Source organism: Myxine glutinosa, chromosome 1 (genome assembly GCF_964187855.1).
Source record: "Myxine glutinosa chromosome 1, kmMyxGlut1.1, whole genome shotgun sequence".
Taxonomy (NCBI): domain Eukaryota; kingdom Metazoa; phylum Chordata; class Myxini; order Myxiniformes; family Myxinidae; genus Myxine; species Myxine glutinosa.
The window spans coordinates 90122183-90141815 of NC_136261.1; the positions used below are offsets into that span (position 1 = coordinate 90122183).

The following is a 19633-nucleotide window of genomic DNA, read 5'->3' on the forward strand; positions in this document are numbered from 1 at the left end:
CAAATAAGAAATAATGAGAATAGTGTTGCGTACTCTATGGACATTACCGCAGCATGTCTTTGACCAGAATCAGTGCAACCGGAAGTGGGAACGCCGAGCATGGATGAATAAAAGATCCAACTGATTTCGTTTGGAGTTTGTGATGAGTCTACATCATCCTTGGGGAGATTTCACCACAAATGTGCCCGGATAGAGAAATGGGTACTCCATCTGTAGTCTTCAGACTTCAAAGTTGTGTATACCCCCGCACTCAAATGATTGCAGATCCACTATCCCGTCTGCTGAGCGTCAATCAGAAGTATCAAACCTCTCACGTCGGAATTTCATTGACCAATGGTGACAACAGCAACTGAAGAGTTCTGTCGTGGTGATGACACACTCAAACAGTGGAAAGAATGTCATATAGCACAATACACTGCTTCCTTGCATGGAGGAAATCTGTCAAACAATCAGGAAGTGGGCCCTGAATGCCACTGGATGAAAATTTAGAAAGCAAGGGTTATTGCTATGTCATATCAAAGGCCTGGGAGCTGTCCAGTACTGATATGGATCTGACCTACTGTTTGAGGAACATGTGTAGCTATGTTTGTAGGCTTCCCCAGATCTGTGCCTCGACACAATCCTGTCTCTGAGCTCTGCAGGCAGTTCCTTCGACCTCATGGCTTGGATTTTGCTCTGATATACATTGTCAGCTGTGAGACCTCATATAGACAGGTGTGTGCCTTTCCAAATCATGTCCAATAAATTGAATTTACCCAGGTGGACTCCAATCAAAGTGTAGAAACATCTCAAAGATGATCAAGAGGAAATGGGAGGCACCTGAGCTAAATGTCAAGTGTCATAGCAAAGGGTATGAATACTTCTGTAAATGTGATATTTCAGTTTTTTCTTTTAATAAATTTGCAAAACTTTCTAAAATCCTGTTTTCTCTTTGGCATTATGGGGTTTTGAGTGTAGATTGATGAGGGAAAAAATGAATTTAAACGATTTCAGCATAAGGCTGCAACATAACAAAATGTGAAAAAAGTGAAGGGGTCTGAATACTTTCTGAATGCACTGTATATGGTGTTTGGCCCTTTCACTCAATGATGAAGAATCACTTAAAAATTTAAAAACTCTCGTATCCGGATTCGTATCCGGATCCGTATTCAGAACTTCACCAAAATCAAAACATTTCGTCCTCGTCATACACACAACCTGTCCACCAAGTTTAATCCGAATTTGTGCACAACCTTTTGAGATATTGTGCTACACATCAATTTTTTCCCCATCTCTTAATGGTGAAGAATCGCTTTTTAAAAAATTCCCGGATCCAGATCCGGATTCGGATCTTCACCAAAATCTAATTATTTCGCCCATGTTACATACCCAACCTCGCCACCAAATTTCGTCCGAATCCATCCAAACCTTTTTGAAATATCCTGTTCACAAACAGACAAACAGGAGTGAAAACATAACCTCCATCCACCTTTGGTGGTGGAGGTAATAAATAATCATCTAATATTCCTAATGTGACACTCGCAATAGAAGTGATTGTTTTTTTTTGTCATGAGTTATGGCATGGTTGGATTCAGGGGGTAAGGGTTGGGGTGGGTTCACAAAATAAATAAATATAAACTTTGCCAAAGATTAGCACCATGGAGCAAACTCCAATGCATTCTCAATGTCACATGGTCACTTCCATTTCAGCTGACGCATAGAATGCCACAACTCCTACATTTCTCTAGCATGGAGACAAACTCAAGGAACCAACCTCGTAAAGAAGACCATCTCCTGACACGATGACCAGAGCATCCCACTCCTCCAGCTTCAGACTCTGAACCATTTCCCAGGCATGGTTCTGTCTCTCTGCACACAGCAACGTATGACATTTCTCACACAGCCACATTCAGAAAGCCAAAAAACTCAGGATGAAATAAAACAACAACCACAGTAATATGGTAGCTTGGAGAAAAAGGAAGAAGTTTCTGAACTTCTTTCCTGCTGGAACCAGATCATGTCAGGAATTACCCCAGATGGCTAGGATTATCAAATAAATGAACTCCCCCCCCCCCCCCCCCCCCCCATGCTCTTCGAGCCGAAGAAAGCTTTTTGGCGAAAGCGAACTAAAGGTAGCAGCAACGTGACATGACATCATGCTGTGCCTGCGTTTCGGCTGTGGTGAGAAACGACGTATGCTTTGCTGCTCCACCAGGTCAGGAGGTGTTTCATTATATCTGTATCTGGTTTGTGGTCACAAATAAATGATTGTGGTGTGCTGTCCTGAGGAAAATCATAAGGGTGAAACCATGATTGGCAGCACCACTGTCCTTTATTTGTGACCAGTAAATCTCGGTATTTAATGAGTGTGCCCACAGAAGCTTCCGGCATTGGAGGTGATGTGGTATGCAGGCGCAGAATCACGTCATGTCATGCTGTTGCTACCATTAAGTTGGAAGGGCCATTTATTGGGGTTATAATTTATTGCCAACTGCATTCAAGAAGGGCATCCAGCCATAAAAACATTGCCTCAAACAGGGAACCATGGTTGACATGGGGCCCGCAAGGCTAACCCCCGCTCTAGCGGGGAAAATGGCCTTAAAACGATCATTCATTTTTCATTCATTCCACCACCGGTTTTGGTTTGGCAGGGCAGAGACAATGTATTGGATGGCAGACGACCATTGTTGTTCAAAGGTTGTGAAGTTTTGGCTGAGGTGAGACATAATCTATGCTTTGCTGGTCCACCAAGTCAAAAGGTGCTTTACATGTGTATGTATATATATATATATATATACACACACATATATACAGTGCATTCAGAAAGTATTCAGGCCTCATCACTTTTTCACATTTTGTTATGTTGCAGCCTTATGTTGAAATAATTTAAATTCATTTTTTCCCTCATCAATCTACACTCAATACCCCATAATGACAAAGAGAAAACAGGATTTTAGAAAGTTTTGCAAATTTATTAAAAAGAAAAAACTGAAATATCACATTGACATAAGTACTCAGACCCTTAACTCAGTACATAGTTGAAGCACCTTTGGCAGCGATTACAGCCTCGAGTCTTCTTGGGGTATGACGCGACAAGCTTTGCACACCTGGATTTGGGGATTTTCTGCCATTCTTCTATGCAGATCCTCTCAAGCTCTGTCAGGTTGGATGGGGACCGTCGGTGAACAGCCATTTTCAGGTCTCTCCAGAGATGTTCGATTGGGTTCAAGTCAGGGCTCTGGCTGGGCCACTCAAGGACCTTCACAGAGTTGTCCCTAAGCCACTCCTGCATTGTCTTGGCTGTGTGCTTAGGGTCATTGTCCTGTTGGAAGGTGAACCTTCGGCCCAGTCTGAGGTCCTGAGCGCTCTGTTTCAGGTTTTCATTAAGGATATCTCTGTACTTTGCTCCGTTCATTGTTCCCTCAACCCTGACCAGTCCGCCAGTCCCTGCTGCTGAAAAACACCCCCACAGCATGATGCTGCCACCACCATGCTTCACCACTGGGATGGTATTGGGCAGGTGATGAGCAGTGCCTGGTTTCCTCCAGACATGGTGCTTAGAATTGAGGCCAAACAGTTCAATTTTGGTTTCATCAGACAACAGAATCCTGTTTCTCACAGTCTGAGAGCCCTTTAGGTGCTTTTTTGCAAACTCCAAGTGGGCTTTCATGTGTCTTTCACTGAGGAGAGGCTTCCGTCTGGCCACTCTGCCATATAGCCCAGATCGGTGGAGTGTTGCAGTGATGGTTGTCCTTCTGGATGTTTCTCCCATCTCCACACAGGATCTCTGGAGCTCAGCCAGTGACCATCGGGTTATTGGTCACCTCCCTTACCAAGGACCTTCTCCCCCGATTGCTCAGTTTGGCCGGGCGGCCAGCTCTAGGAAGAGTCCTGGTTGTTCCAAGCTTCTTCCATTTAAGAATTGTGGAGGCCACTGTGCTCTTGGGAAGCTTCAATGCAGCAGAAATTTATCACAATCCTGTCTCTGAGCTCTGCAGGCAGTTCCTTCGACCTCATGGCTTGGTTTTTGCTCTGATATGCATTGTGAGCTGAGAGACCTTATATAGACAGGTGTGTGCCTTCCCAAATCATGTCCAATCAATTGAATTTACCACAGGTGGACTCCAATCAAGGTGTAGAAACATCTCAAAGATGATCAAGAGAAATGGAAGGCACCTGAGCTAAATTTCAAGTGTCATAGCAAAGGGTCTGAATACTTAGGTCAATGGGATATTTCATTTATTTCTTTTTAATAAATTTGCAAAACTTTCTATAATTCTGTTTTCTCTTTGTCATTATGGGGTATTGAGTGTAGATTTATGAGGGGAAAAATGAATTTAAACGATTTCAGCATAAGGCTGCAACATAACAAAATGTGAAAAAAGTGAAGGGGTCTGAATACTTTCTGAATGCACTGTATATGTCTGTGCGGTGTCTGTCTTGTCATGTCTTGTCACTGAACTACTCCCTCAAACGTTTGTGAAATCGTACCAAACTTCTGGTATGCACCTATCTCTCCCGTGTGTATGTCCTAAGGGTATTTTATTTATTTATATATATATATATATATATATATATATATATATATATATATATATATATATATATATATATATATATATATATATATATATATTTGGGGGGGAAAGTTTTTTATTTTTTGAAAATGTTTTTGAAAAAAAATTATTTTTCCAACAAATCTTCAACTTCAATTATTTGAAAGATGTAATATCACGTATATTACAAATACATTTGTGCAAAATAATTGTTTGTATTTTGATTGGTGTAAACCATGACAAAACAGCAACTCAGGTACAGTCGTCCATCTATATGTCTACATATCTGAGCAGTATCTGTGTTGTCACTGAACTACTTCCTCAAACTTTTGTTTCCATGGCTGTGAAGTGTTTTTAATAACGTTGTTGGTGAGGTGTTTTGAATTTCGTGGTGGTGAGGTGTTTTTAATTATGTGGTGGTGAGGTGTTTTGAATTATGTGGTGGTGAGGTGTTTTGAATTTCGTGGTGGTGACGTGTTTTGAATTATGTGGTGGTGAGGTGTTTTGAATTATGTGGTGGTGAGGTGTTTTTAATTATGTGGTGGTGAGGTGTTTTGAATTATGTGGTGGTGAGGTGTTTTGAATTACGTGTTGGTGAGGTGTTTTGAAATATGTGGTGGTGAGGTGTTTTTAATAACGTGGTGGTGAGGTGTAATCGTCCCCAACTTCCAGTATGCACCTACCCCTCCCGTATTTATTTTTTTTGTTTTCAAGATCGAGGCTCGTGAAAGAGCTAACATTAATCACACAAAAAGTCAAACCGACACATAAAACACAAAATAAGGGGAGTGGTAGACAAGATGGGGAGAGGGGGAAGGACACAAACACAACATTTGAGAGCAGAGACATCGAGAGAACTGTGGGAGAGAGAGGGCTTGGGGGGAGGTGGAAGAGGTATAAAACATATAGACACTGCAAGGACTTCCAGGAAAGAAGATGGAATTTCAAAAAAGTGTAACTGGGGTGAATTAGCGGGGGTAGAAAAGATCAAGGTTTTGGATGGGGGAAGATAAGAGATGGTGGTGAACAGTTGTTTTAAAGACCTGGAGGGAGGAGTGGGATTGAAGGGAGTGAGAGAGTTTGTTCCATAGGCGGGAGAAAAGGGCAATGAAAGAGTGGTGAGCAGAGGGTCTTGATTTTGGCAGTTTAACCATAAGAGGGTTGCTGGCAGATCTTGTGCGACCTGTTGGAATATTTGGGGGACAGAGCACAGAGAGAGCTGGGGGAGCAAGGCCGGAGAGGAGTCGGTAGAAGACAGAAAGACCACCAACCTGCCTGCCCGCGGAGTTAGCTTTATCGCAGGAGATTCCAATGATTCCGAAAGCTTTTGTTTCAACAGCGTGAAGCCGAGCTAGGTGTGAGACAGGAGCACTGGCCCAGAGGGGGGAACAGCCTGCAAGTATGTATGTGCTGAGGGGTTTTTTTAAATTCTACAAATATTTTTTCAACCTAAATTGCTTATAAAAATGTAAAATCACAAGTAAAATCAACAATGTAAAAAATGTAAACTACAAATAAATTTGTGTAAAATAATTGTATTATGATTGGTGTAAATAATGACAACACAGCAACTCAGGCACAGCCATTATCCTCAACTAAAAGAAGCCTGTTCCTCTGTAACGACGCATGGTGAGGCGAGCGCAGCGAGCCGAGCTAGTATATATGTACATGCGCGCGCACACGCACGCACACACACACACACACAAACACTCCAATCCTGGGAATGGTCGTCACATAAAAAGACCAAGAGGGTGCCAATTTCTAGTACCAATTTTAATTTCATCCAACACTTGTTTTTAATTGACTTGCCTGTAACTTTCAGCTCATATTCAATGCCTGCCTCTTCGAGTATCGGTAACACAATCTGTCGGCAGCGTGCAATCGCACGCCCCGTGCCACTGCAAGGGTTCACCAGTAGCAGCATCCGCCTGTGTGAATGTCCTGTAAGCAGAGTAACAACCAATGCTGGAAATGTAAAACTCCAGTACAACTCTCTACATCGCGTACGTTACAAGAAAAACTGCCACTATTAAAATTCAGGATAACTATAAGAATAACATTAAAACTTAGAAGCCAGCCTGAATAACAATAATACTAAGTGGAGATGCAGCCTCTACCCACCAGGTGCAAAACAGTGTCCCTATTTTTTCAACACTTCCGATTGCCATGAGCAGTGCTGTGGATTGCACCAGGCTTGCATCTCATGTTTTGTACCTTGGATTTATTATTACAGCAAAATAACCCAGAATTGGATGGTGACTCTGCTTTGATCTTTCTCCCTCATCACCCCACCCCTTCTGCCTCATCACACACAAGAATATCATTGTCGTGCAACATATACAACCACTCACTTTAAAATGATTTAACCTATCCCTCGCCTCCCCTTACCCCTCCTCAAAAGATTGCAAATGTACAACAGAAATGATGCCCAGTGTTGACTCCGATGATTTGCAATAGTTCATAAAATTCGTTGAAACGAAATTGTCCAAATTGCTCAGTGATTGAACAGTGAGAGGAGCAATACAAATGCTTTCAGCACAAGTTTGATGCCAACGATATTACTTTTATTGTCATAAATCTCTATCTAAATCAATCCCTCCCAACCTCCCCTATTTAAATCATCCATTTAAATTATCCCCCCCAATCCCTCTCCCTCCCACAGATCTCCCGATGTCCCTGTTCTCTACTGTTGTACTTGTGTGCTTCCCTCTCTCCCCCATCTTGTCTTCCACTCACTTTATTAAATGTTTTATGTGTCCGTTTGTTTTTTTGTAATTAATGTTAGCTCTTACACGAGCCTCGATGTTGTATACACAAAAAAAAATTTTTTAATCCTTTTTTCTATAAACATGACAATTTTCTCATCATGCTAAACAAGAATGACCGCACTGTGGTCATTCCTGGGACGAAAAAAATCCAGTAACGGGCCGATTGGGAAACACGCATTTCAGGTTTCCAGTATCCAGTAACAGGCCGATTGGGAAACGCGCATTTCAGGTTTCCAGTATCCGGTATCCAGTAACAGGTCAATTGGGAAATGCACATTTCCGGTTTCCAGTATCCAGTAACAGGCCAATTGGGAAACGTGCATTTCTGGTTTCCAGTATCCGATAATGGGCCGATCGGGAAACGCGCATTTAAAGCACTCTTCAAAATTGAACATGCGATTGGGAAACACCTCTCATCCATGTCACCCTCTGCCACAGTTATATCAGAACAATCCAATTCATCACAGTCATGGATTGTTTAACCCCAATGTGGGTTGGTTCAAAAAATATGTAACGCTATTGGTTTAGGGTAGATGAATAAAACGGTCTAAAAAGCATGGAACGGTCGATGGCACGAAAGGAACGCTGGAACACAAAAACAAACGCAAAAAAAAAAAAACGCAGAAAGGCGGAACGGTCGATGGCACGAATGTTGCAGGCAGTGATGAAGGTGGGCTGAAGACGAGGAACAGCAATACTCAGGTGGCTGGTGACACAGAAGTGGTCCGAGGTGATAGCACAGGTCACTGACGTGGACTGCACCAACTGACTGCACCAACTGCACCAAATAAAAAGCATGCTGATAGGCTTGATTAAACCTTACTAATAATATTTAATCTATGATTATATTTTTCAGGGTCCCTCGACCAAAGCAAAGCCAATGGAAATCTGACGCATCAAACCCGGGCAGTGCATAATTAGCAGAGGCCAACAGGCCTGATGTCTTAAACCCACCAGAAAATCAAGATGGCAGCCATATTATTTTGGCTGGGTGCTACGGTGGGTGGAGTCAAGCGACAAATGTGGGTGGGGTCCGACAGCTGTCCGACCAATGGGTGCACATTTTAAAAATCAACCCCCAACAAGAACAACAAAAACAGGCAGAAAATAACAACAGAATAACAAGTCACATATGACCCAGAAAAGAAGAAAGATGTATTACAAGACGCAAACTCAGCTACCAACTTGACACCACCATCATGCCATTCACTCCTGCACAAAAAACAAAAATAATCTAAAACGTCAAAAACTCGGAGGCTCCCTGCCAATATCTCCAATTTACATTGAAAACACATTGCACCACATGGCATATCAGCCCTCACAAATATAACCAATTTCCCTGACCAACACTCAGGGAAATGTGCATTTCTCAACAATCCTCTCCAAGAAGTTCTGTCGCTCAAGCTTTTGGGTCTCACCATCTGCCATGATCTTTCTTGGGAAAACCACATTTCCAAGCTGGCCTCCAAAGCCAGTCGCCGACTGGGCATCCTCCGTCGTGCGAAGTCCTTCCTAGGCACACCTGAGCTCCTCACCACATACAAGGCTTTCATCCGCAGCTCAATGGAATACTGTTCTCCCCTATGGGCTGGTGCTCCTGCCTCACACCTGGCTCGGCTTCACGCTGTTGAATCCAAAGCTTTCAGAATCATTGGAATCTCCCGCGATGAAGCTATCTCTGAGGGCCTTTCACTCACTCACCGCAGGCAGGTAGGTGGTCTTTCTGTCTTCTACCGACTCCTCTCCGGCCTTGCTCCCCCAGCTCTCTCTGTGCTCTGTCCCCCAAATATTCCTACAGGTCGCACAAGATCTGCCAGCCACCCTCTGATGGTTAAACTGCCGAAATCTCGGCTCTCTGCTCACCTTCACTCTTTCATTCCTCTTTTCTCCCGCCTCTGGAACAAACTCCCACACTCACTTCAATCACACTCCTCCCTCCAGGTCTTCAAAACAGCTGTTCACCACCATCTCTTATCTTCCCCCATCCAAAACCTTGATCTTTTCTACCCCCACTAATTCACCCCAGATCCACCTTGTTTGAAATTCCAACTTCTTTCCTGGAAGTCTTGGCAGTGTCCATATGTTTTATACCTCTCCCACCCCCCCCCCCCCCTTCCCATGCCTCCCCCCCAAAGCCCTCTCCCTCCCACACCCTCCCACAGTTCTCTCGATGTCTCCATGTCTCTCGGTCCCTGCTCTCAAATGTTGTGTTTGTGTCCTTCCCCCTCTCTCCCCATCTTGTCTACCGCTCCCGATGTTATTTGTTTTGTGTGTCTGTTTGTCTTTCTGTGTGATTAATGTTCGCTCTTTCACGAGCCTCGATCTTGTATACAAAAAAAAAAAAAAAAAAAAACACTCAAGAATTCCCCAAATTTGGAAACTAGGCAAAATCATTGCCCTCCTTAAACTAAACAAAGATCCCACCAAAGCAGCCTCTTACAGACCTATCACATTACTTTACACACCCTCCAAAGTTACAGAATGCCTTGTACTTACACTCACAAGCCCTCACATCCCTCTCTCACACACCCAACATGGATTCAGACCAAACCACTTCACCACCACTCTCCTCACAAACATCACACAAAACACATTTGAAGGTTTCAACAATAGAAAACCACCAAAACGCACTATTCTTACCACAGTAGACATCAGCAAAGCGTTTGACACACTCCCAAAGCTCTTACTCACAAACAAAATACTCAACACAAACAGGCACAACAACACCAAATGCTGGCTGGCCAATGACCCATCATGCAGACAGTCTTTCATAATTTTTCACGGCAGGTCATCACGCACGCAATACTTTCTGAAGGGAGTCCTTCAAGGCTTCAAGTCCTTCAATCCCCCTCTTCCCCCTCTCTTTTGTGTCCTTCCCTCTCTCTCCCCATCTTGTCTGCCGCTCCCCTTGTTTTTTGTGTTTTGTGTGTCGGTTTGTCTTTTTGTGTGATTAATGTTAGCTCTTTCACGAGCCTCGATCTTGTATACAAAAAAAAAAAAAAAAAAAAAGGCTCAGTCCTCTCCCCCACACTCTTTAAACTGTTCATGCACGACATTCACAACCACCCGAGAATATCAATTCGCCTCACATGTGGACGATATAACCATCACCTTTACTCATAGCAACATCAACACCGCCACAGCACAACTTCAACCCCTCCTCAGCACCCTACAAACCTGGCTCACCATCAACAGACTAAAAGTCAAACTCAAAATCAGCAGTCGCTCTTCTAACAAATTACACCAAGAAACATAGTGCTGCACCACACATCACACTGAACGACATCCCCATTCCACACACACACCAAACAAAAATACTCCACGTCACTTTTAACACATCCATATCATTCTCAGATCACATCAAAAACATAAATAAATAAAAAATAAACGCACACCTTCACTGAACACACTTATGGCACTTACAGGCACTGCTTTCGGGCACCACACAGAAACAACATCACTAACATACAAACAGTACAGTCATCAACTATGCCAGCTCATTTTGGGCCTCCGGCCCAGATCAAACAAATCTCAACACCATACAGACCACACAAAACAAATGCCCTTCACATCATCACAGGTTGCACATTAACAATACCCACCGAGCACCTACACACAGAAGTAAAATGCTAAAAATCAAAGATCATTCAGACATGAGAGGTGCACAGTTCCTTGCAATAGCAAATGCCAAGTCTAATCACCCATGCCACGGTATGTACACCAATCCACAGGCCCCGAGACAGACACATTAAAACTACACCACAAGGACACCACAGTGACATCCTTCGTAACATCCCCAACAAACAACGGAAACTACAAAATAACATCCACACCCACATCACCATAAACACAATAAACAACATGGGCCTAAACAGCATCTTGGACACAAAACCCCCACCCATCGATGATACAGAGAAACAATACTCCCCAGATCTGATCATGTGCACCTTTCATGCCTTTGCTGTGGACACCTACAAACATAGACTTGATGACAACACCTGCAACCACTTCCAGGCCACTTCACACAATAAAACACATCATGGAAGACACATCATGCACAGTCCTGGCTTCACATCGGCAAGAACACAACATCTTGGATGTGAGGGATCTCTTGGTTGCTCCTGTGAGATTAATCAGCTATCTTGCCACTGGTCTGTTCAACCACAACTGAATGGGGCAACACAACAATAACAGCAATGCGGACTGTAGTGAAATCGTATTAATGCTGAACCCAGGTGATGCTCGCTGCTCGTTGACACCGCTAGGGGGGCGCGGCTATAAGACCCGATGCAGCCGCTGCTCTTGGCGACTTCTCCTGTGACATGTTATATTGACTAGTAGACTCGCTAACGGTACGTACCGCATATAATATTACGCTTGCTTTCATTGAACTATATTATGGATTGACCTATGTGATGCCAAACCTTATTTCTATTGCATCCCTGTATTTGCAGAATGATGTCAAAGGTCTTAATGGAATTAAACCAACAGATGGACTAAAGTTGTGGTCTTGAATGATTTCCACAACACTTAATTCCATTAAAATCTACGGACATGGCGGGAAGCAAGATGCTGGCGGTTTCGCAATTCTGCGCCGACCCGCAAGCCCCGGATGCTGGTTTGCAACTGACTCACTGGTTGAAAACTTTGGAGAATCAGTTCGCTGACCAGGACACCGAGCCGACAGCTGCCGCGAAGCTAGCAGTGCTCCAGTCCAGAGTCGACTACAAGGTGTACAACAGTATTGCACGATGTGCGACGTACGACCTCGCTGTTGCGGAGCTCAAGCGATTGTACATAAAGCAAAAGAGCGTGATATATGCTCGGCATTTGCTATCATCACGACGCCAGCAACCAAACGAGTCGATGGATCACTATGCCCAGGAGCTCCGGCAACTCCTGCTAGACAGCACCCAAGAGCCACGGACTCACGAGCAGGTTCAAGATGACCTTCTCCTAGACGCTTTCGTCTCCGGAGTCTCCTCTCAGGACCTCAGGCTCAAGCTCTTGGAGAAGACCGACCTGACCTTCACGGCGGCTCTAGAACAAGGAAAAGTATACACCGAAGCGTGGCTGCAGTCGAACGACTATGATCGCACGCGCCTCTTGGCGGGGACCTCACTACACGCACGGCCGGAGAGTGCTACCGCCGACGAACCGGGAGCGGACACGCTCGCGGAACTCCAGGTAGCCCCGGCGGAGGATCCGGGGATCCTGACGGCTGCCGCTACGGTCAGACCCAAAGCCTTACGCGGAGCCGCATGCTACTTCTGTGGGGGTCAACGACATCCCCGGCCAGTGTGTCCGGCTCGGGACGCAATATGCCATATGTGCTCGCAAAAGGGGCACTATGCAAAAGTGTGCCGGAAAACCACTCGCGGCCGCGCGCGACCTTGAATGGGCTTATTGCGGAGCCTATGGGCCGAGCACGGAACACGGCGCCTTACCGGCTTTGATGGGCAGTGCCCCGCCTTGCGGGCCCCTGGTCGCCCAATCGACCTTGGCAAGAGACACCGGACAGCCACAACAGTCTCATCCTCAATCGGACACGGAACGTGCGTCCTTGACTAGACTCCGGGCAACGCGAGGGACTTTGGGGCCTCGCCAAACCCCGGCGGTACGTACACGCTACGTCTCTCAAGAGCGTACAGCATCCTCTGGGGGCGACACGCGTTTGGTACAAACTACGGAGGCCCATACTCGTCAAATGGCGATTTTGAATGGCAAGACTACGGAGGCCCATACTCGTCAAACGGCGATTTTGAATGGCAAGACTACGGAGGCCCATACTCGTCAAACGGCGATTTTGAATGGCAAGACTACGGAGGCCCATACTCGTCAAACGGCGATTTTGAATGGCAAGACGGCGGAATGCATGGGAAGGCTCTCTGACAGCTTTAACGGATGCTCCATGCACAACGAATACTCCGGCAACAACCGCAACACTGCTGATTGCATGGGAACGCTCCCTGACAACTTATACGAAACTCCCCGGGCACCCTCTGACGCCCGGAAAACTGCGGCTGGCATAGGACCCACCCGCGAGGCGCGACCGACTCACTCGGGAGGTTCGGTCCCACTCCCAGCAGGCTCGACCGGCCTGGCTCAAGCCGTTATTCCCCTCATGGTCGAGGGCCTTTGTGTGCAGGCCTTGGTGGATACAGGGTCTACGGATAGTTTTATCGATCAGCGACTAGTGCACAGGCATGGTTGGCGGGTCATGGGGACTACGAGACGGATCTTCATGGCTTTCCAGGGACTTCGGCTCAGCACGAAGGGGGAATGTCGATTGAAACTCGTGATAAAGGGACGGGTTTTCCCAGATGTACACCTCATGGTCTTACCTGCTTTATGTGCTGACATTGTTAGGACACGATTTCCTTAAGCGACATGGACGACTGGAAATGGAGTTTGGTGGGCCAGACACGCTTGCTGTTGGTGGGACTGACACGCTTGCTGTGTGTGCCCGAGCGAAAATGGAAATCCAGCCACTTTCGCTGTTCCCCAATTTAACCTCCGACTGTACACCTGTAGCGGTAAAATCACGGCGCTACTCTCGAGCAGACATGCAATTCATTGTGGGAGAGACGGCTCAGCTCTTGAAAGACGGCATCATAGAACCCAGCCGGTCGCCGTGGCGGGCCCAGGTCTTAGTGGTGCGAAGCGACGCACACCGCAGACGCATGGTAATCGACTATTCCCAAACGATTAACCGTTTTACACAGCTGGATGCCTACCCCCTTCCGGGGAAGGACGCGCTGGTGCGACAGGTGGCCCAATACTCGGTCTACAGCACTCTCGATCTCCGTAGTGCGTATCATCAGATCCCTATCTCTAGGTCAGATCGTATCTATACCGCTTTTGAGTCGGGGCAACGGTTGTACCAGTTTACTCGATTGCCTTTTGGGGTGACGAACGGGGTCGCGTGTTTCCAGAGGGCCATAGATGACCTCATTGCGAGGGAGAACTTGACCGATGTTTTCGTCTATCTAGACAATCTTACGGCTTGTGGATATGACCAAGGGCACCACGATGCTAATCTGAAGCGCTTCCTCGAGGTCGCGCAGAGGTATCGCTTAAACATGAACGAGGCTAAGTGTCAATACTCCCTACGCAAGATAGATCTTCTGGGGTACACCGTGACCCATGGCTCAGTCGCTCCGGATAAGGAGCGTCTGCGACCTCTGCTCGACATGGCCCCTCCCAGCGATCGGGCGTCCCTGAAGCGCGCTCTCGGGCTATTCGCCCATTACTCTAAGTGGGTCCAAAATTTCTCCACGAAACTTCGCCCCCTTGTGGCCTGCGACACATTCCCTCTGCGTCCGGCCGCTTTGGTGGCCTTTGGAGGCCTTAGGGCCAACATCGCCAGTGCCGCTGTGGCGACGATCGACGAGAGTGGATCTTTCGTCCTAGAAAGTGATGCCTCGGATCATGCTATAGCGGCGACCCTCTCCCGAGGTGGGCGCCCGGTGGCTTTCTTTTCACGGCCTCTTACCTCCGCTGAGCGGAGACATTCGTCCGTCGAAAAGAAAGCGTACGCGATCGTCGAGTCGATTCGGCGATGGCGCCCGTACTTACTCGGACGATGCTTTCAAATCATCACGGACCAGCAAAGTGTTGCGTTCATGTACGACATCTTACACGCCCAGCGCATTAAGAATGAGAAAATCACTCGCTGGTGTATAGAGCTTGCCGACTTCTGCTACACTATCAAATACCGCCCGGGGAAGGATAACCAGGTCGCCGACGCCTTATCGAGACCGGTTACGTGCGCGGGTATCGTCACTCTGGAGGGCCTACGCGCTTTGCACGAAACTGCAGGGCATCCGGGCGTGACACGTTTCGCTCATTTTGTGCGACGTGGCAATCTACCGTACTCGATTGACGATATCCGCCGTATCTGTCGCGACTGCGCTATCTGCGCAGAAATCAAACCACGTTTCTATAACCCTCCCATGGGGACGCTGGTTAGGGCTACGAGGCCGTGGGAAAGATTGGCGATGGATTTGAAGGGCCCGTTGCCGGTGTCGAGTAACTCTCGCTATCTGCTCACTATCGTCGATGAGTACTCGCGATTTCCTTTTGCTTATACGTGCGTGGATATGACGGCTGCCACGGTAATGCGATGCCTGCAGAATTTGTTCTCCATGTTTGGGTACCCGGCCTACGTGCATACTGATCGGGGTGCGGTCTTTTTGTCTCAGGACATGCGAGGCTACTTGCTCCAAAATAACGTCGCTTCTAGTTATACCACGCCGTACAGACCCCAAGCGAATGGGCAGATCGAACGCTTCAACGGGATTATATGGAGGGCCGTCGTGCTCAACCTCCGGACCCTCGGCCGGGGCCTCAATAAATGGGCTTGGTCGCTACCTGCGGCGCTGAACTCGATTAGGGCTCTCCTATGTAAGGCCACCAACCAGACTCCCCACGAGACTTTTCCACCACCCGAGGAGCTCGGGGTGTATCCGGTCATTACCCAGTTGGCTCGCTGAGCCCGGGCCGGCCTATCTCAAACGGGCGGTCCGCACGAGCAAGTACGACCCCTTAGTGGACAAAGTGCAGGTACTCCAGGCTAATCCCGAGCATGCACATGTGATGAAGGCAGATGGGCGTGAGTCCACTGTCTCTGTATGCCATCTTGCCCCATGCGGGGTCACCGACCCTTATAAGGAATCGGACGAGCCAATCTATGAGACTATGGACTCTTCCGACACTTCCGTCACTGAACGTTTGCCGGCCCTCCCTTCGCCACAGCCACCCTTGCCTGAAGGCTTGGCGGTACCCCCTTCGTCACCTGACTCCGGCATCTACTCCGACGCCGGGGTCTCTGGGTTACGTGATGCCGTACCCGGGGAATTTCGGACACGTGCTGGCAGGGAAATTTGCCGTCCAGACCGGTACGGTTGGGCCGACTGATACCATAATTCCGCACCCTGTTAATGCTGACGCCTCGCCCAATTCTAGCCGCACGGCAGTGTAATTCTAACGGTGGGGAGAATGTAGTGAAATCGTATTAATGCTGAACCCAGGTGATGCTCGCTGCTCGCTGACACCGCTAGGGGGGCACGGCTATAAGACCCGATGCAGCCGCTGCTCTTGGCGACTTCTCCTGTGACATGTTACATTGACTAGTAGACTCGCTAACGGTACGTACCGCATAGAATATTACGCTTGCTTTCATTGAACTATATTATGGATTGACCTATGTGATGCCAAACCTTATTTCTATTGCATCCCTGTATTTGCAGAATGTCAAAGGTCTTAATGGAATTAAACCAACAGATGGACTAAAGTTGTGGTCTTGAATGATTTCCACAACACGGACCTCTTGTAGACCTGCGACATGTTGCAGGTAAATATAAAACGAAATGGCACTTTCGGCTTTTTTGTGAACCAATGTTTCTTGGCGATACCTCAAAGTATTTTCCTTCCAACTTAAATCAAGATTACATTATCATTTAATGAACATGGTAACATGTGCTTGTTAGGAAAAAATGGTTTCAAAGTGGAAACTAAATAGGTGAAATACATTTTTCGTTCTTTTTTTAACTTCCTTCAAGTCTCGAGTGTATGCGGTCTATCTTAGAGGTCAGCACACTCACCTCTGACCTGTCTGGCCTGGATCCGTATCCCGACCCAGCTACTAACTGTCATCCTGGTGTTTTGCAGGCAGTGTGATTCAATGTGCGTGCCGTCCCTCGGATAGACATTAAACTGGACGTCCCATCGGCCGACATTAGTTGGTGGAAGTTAAAGATCAGATGGTGTCCTTTGTGAAAAGTCGGCGAGCTATCACCCTGCACCCTGGTAAAATTCCAAATTGCTGCCCTAACCAACTGTTCGGAAGGCAATGGCAAACCATCCAGCATAACCTGTGACAAGAAACTGTTTCAGCAATGCCATCATTTTGTAATAAAGTGTATGGTACATGTACATTGATGAGAGCTCACCATCCCAACATATGAATAATCACCTTGTAGTTAAATTACATGTAAAAATAATGTATGGTTACATCAGAAACTTTGTGGAACTGTGTTCAAGGCTGCTTGAGAGTTTCTATATTAAAGTTAATCCGCATCGGTCAGACACACACACACGTACACACGTACACACCACTTTCGGGCGAGGCCAACTATTAACATCACAAAATCTGTGAAAGTAGCACGTGGAGAAAGCAAATAGCTCCAGATTCTCTCCAAAAAGCAAACAGCTCCAGAAAGCAAACAGCTCCAGATTCTCTCCAGAAAGCAAACAGCTCCAGAAAGCAAACAGCTCCAGATTCTCTCCAGAAAGCAAACAGCTCCAAAAAGCAAACAGCTCCAAAAAGCAAACAGCTCCAAAAAGCAAACAGCTCCAAAAAGCAAACAGCTCCAGATTCTCTCCGGAAAGCAAACGGCCCCGGAAAGCAAACGGCCCCGGAAAGCAAACGGCCCCGGAAAGCAAACGGCCCCGGAAAGCAAACGGCCCCGGAAAGCAAACGGCCCCGGAAAGCAAACGGCCCCGGAAAGCAAACGGCCCGGAAAGCAAACGGCCCCGGAAAGCAAACGGCCCCGGAAGGCAAACGGCCCCGGAAGGCAAACGGCCCCGGAAGGCAAACGGCCCCGGAAAGCAAACGGCCCCGGAAAGCAAACGGCCCCGGAAAGCAAACGGCCCCGGAAAGCAAACGGCCCCGGAAAGCAAACGGCCCCGGAAAGCAAACGGCCCCGGAAAGCAAACGGCCCCGGAAAGCAAACGGCCCCGGAAAGCAAACGGCCCCGGAAAGCAAACGGCCCCGGAAAGCAAACGGCCCCGGAAAGCAAACGGCCCCGGAAGGCAAACGGCCCCGGAAGGCAAACGGCCCCAGAAGGCAAACGGCCCCGGAAGGCAAACGGCCCCGGAAGGCAAACGGCCCCGGAAGGCAAACGGCCCCGGAAGGCAAACGGCCCCGGAAGGCAAACGGCCCCGGAAGGCAAACGGCCCCGGAAGGCAAACGGCCCCGGAAAGCAAACGGCCCCGGAAGGCAAACGGCCCCGGAAGGCAAACGGCCCCGGAAGGCAAACGGCCCCGGAAGGCAAACGGCCCCGGAAGGCAAACGGCCCCGGAAGGCAAACGGCCCCGGAAGGCAAACGGCCCCGGAAAGCAAACGGCCCCGGAAAGCAAACGGCCACGGAAAGCAAACGGCCACGGAAAGCAAACGGCTCCTGAAAGCAAACGGCTCCAGAAAGCAAACGGCTCCGGAAAGCAAACGGCTCCGGAAAGCAAACGGCTCCGGAAAGCAAACGGCTCCGGAAAGCAAACGGCTCCGGAAAGCAAACGGCTCCAGAAAGCAAACAGCTCCAGATTCTCCCCAGAAAGCAAACAGCTCCAGATTATCTTCAGAAAGCAAACAGCTCCAGATTATCTTCAGAAAGCAAACAGCTCCAGATTCTCTCCAGAAAGCAAACAGCTCCAGATTCTCTCCAGAAAGCAAACAGCTCCAGATTCTCTCCAGAAAGCAAACAGCTCCAGATTCTCTCCAGAAAGCAAACAGCTCCAGATTCTCTCCAGAAAGCAAACAGCTCCAGATTCTCTCCAGAAAGCAAACGGCTCCAGATTCTCTCCAGAAAGCAAACAGCTCCAGATTCTCTCCAGAAAGCAAACAGCTCCAGATTCTCTCCAGAAAGCAAACAGCTCCAGATTCTCTCCAGAAAGCAAACAGCTCCAGATTCTCTCCAGAAGCAAGCAGCTCCAGATTCTCTCCAGAAAGCAAACAGCTCCAGATTCTCTCCAGAAAGCAAACAGCTCCAGATTCTCTCCAGAAAGCAAACAGCTCCAGATTCTCTCCAGAAAGCAAACAGCTCCAGATTCTCTCCAGAAAGCAAACAGCTCCAGATTCTCTCCAGAAAGCAAACAGCTCCAGATTCTCTCCAGAAAGCAAACAGTTCCAGATTTTCTCCAAAAAGCAAACAGTTCCAGATTCTCTCCAGAAAGCAAACAGTTCCAGATTTTCTCCAAAAAGCAAACAGCTCCAGATTCTCTCCAGAAAGCAAACAGTTCCAGATTTTCTCCAAAAAGCAAACAGCTCCAGATTCTCTCCAGAAAGCAAACAGCTCCAGCTTCTCTCCAGAAAGCAAACAGCTCCAGATTCTCTCCAGAAAGCAAACAGCTCCAGATTCTCTCCAGAAAGCAAACAGCTCCAGATTCTCTCCAGAAAGCAAACAGCTCCAGATTCTCTCCAGAAAGCAAACAGCTCCAGATTCTCTCCAGAAAGCAAACAGCTCCAGATTCTCTCCAGAAAGCAAACAGCTCCAGATTCTCTCCAGAAAGCAAACAGCTCCAGATTCTCTCCAGAAAGCAAACAGTTCCAGA

General features: G+C 47.4%; 1 protein-coding gene across 2 annotated transcripts in view; it reads right to left on the bottom strand.

Annotated features, from left to right (window-relative positions):
* Positions 1-19633, bottom strand: part of LOC137426009 (sphingosine kinase 2) — an 87158-nt gene that overhangs the window by 15153 nt on the left and 52372 nt on the right. For both annotated transcript variants that reach the window (XM_078774219.1, XM_068114734.2), the window contains exons 2-3: positions 6345-6476; positions 1754-1848 (exon numbers count right to left, since the gene is read on the bottom strand). In XM_078774219.1, the coding sequence (XP_078630345.1) occupies positions 1754-1848; positions 6345-6459 (210 nt within the window). In that variant the 5' untranslated portion in view covers positions 6460-6476. The remainder of the gene's footprint in view (positions 1-1753; positions 1849-6344; positions 6477-19633) is intronic.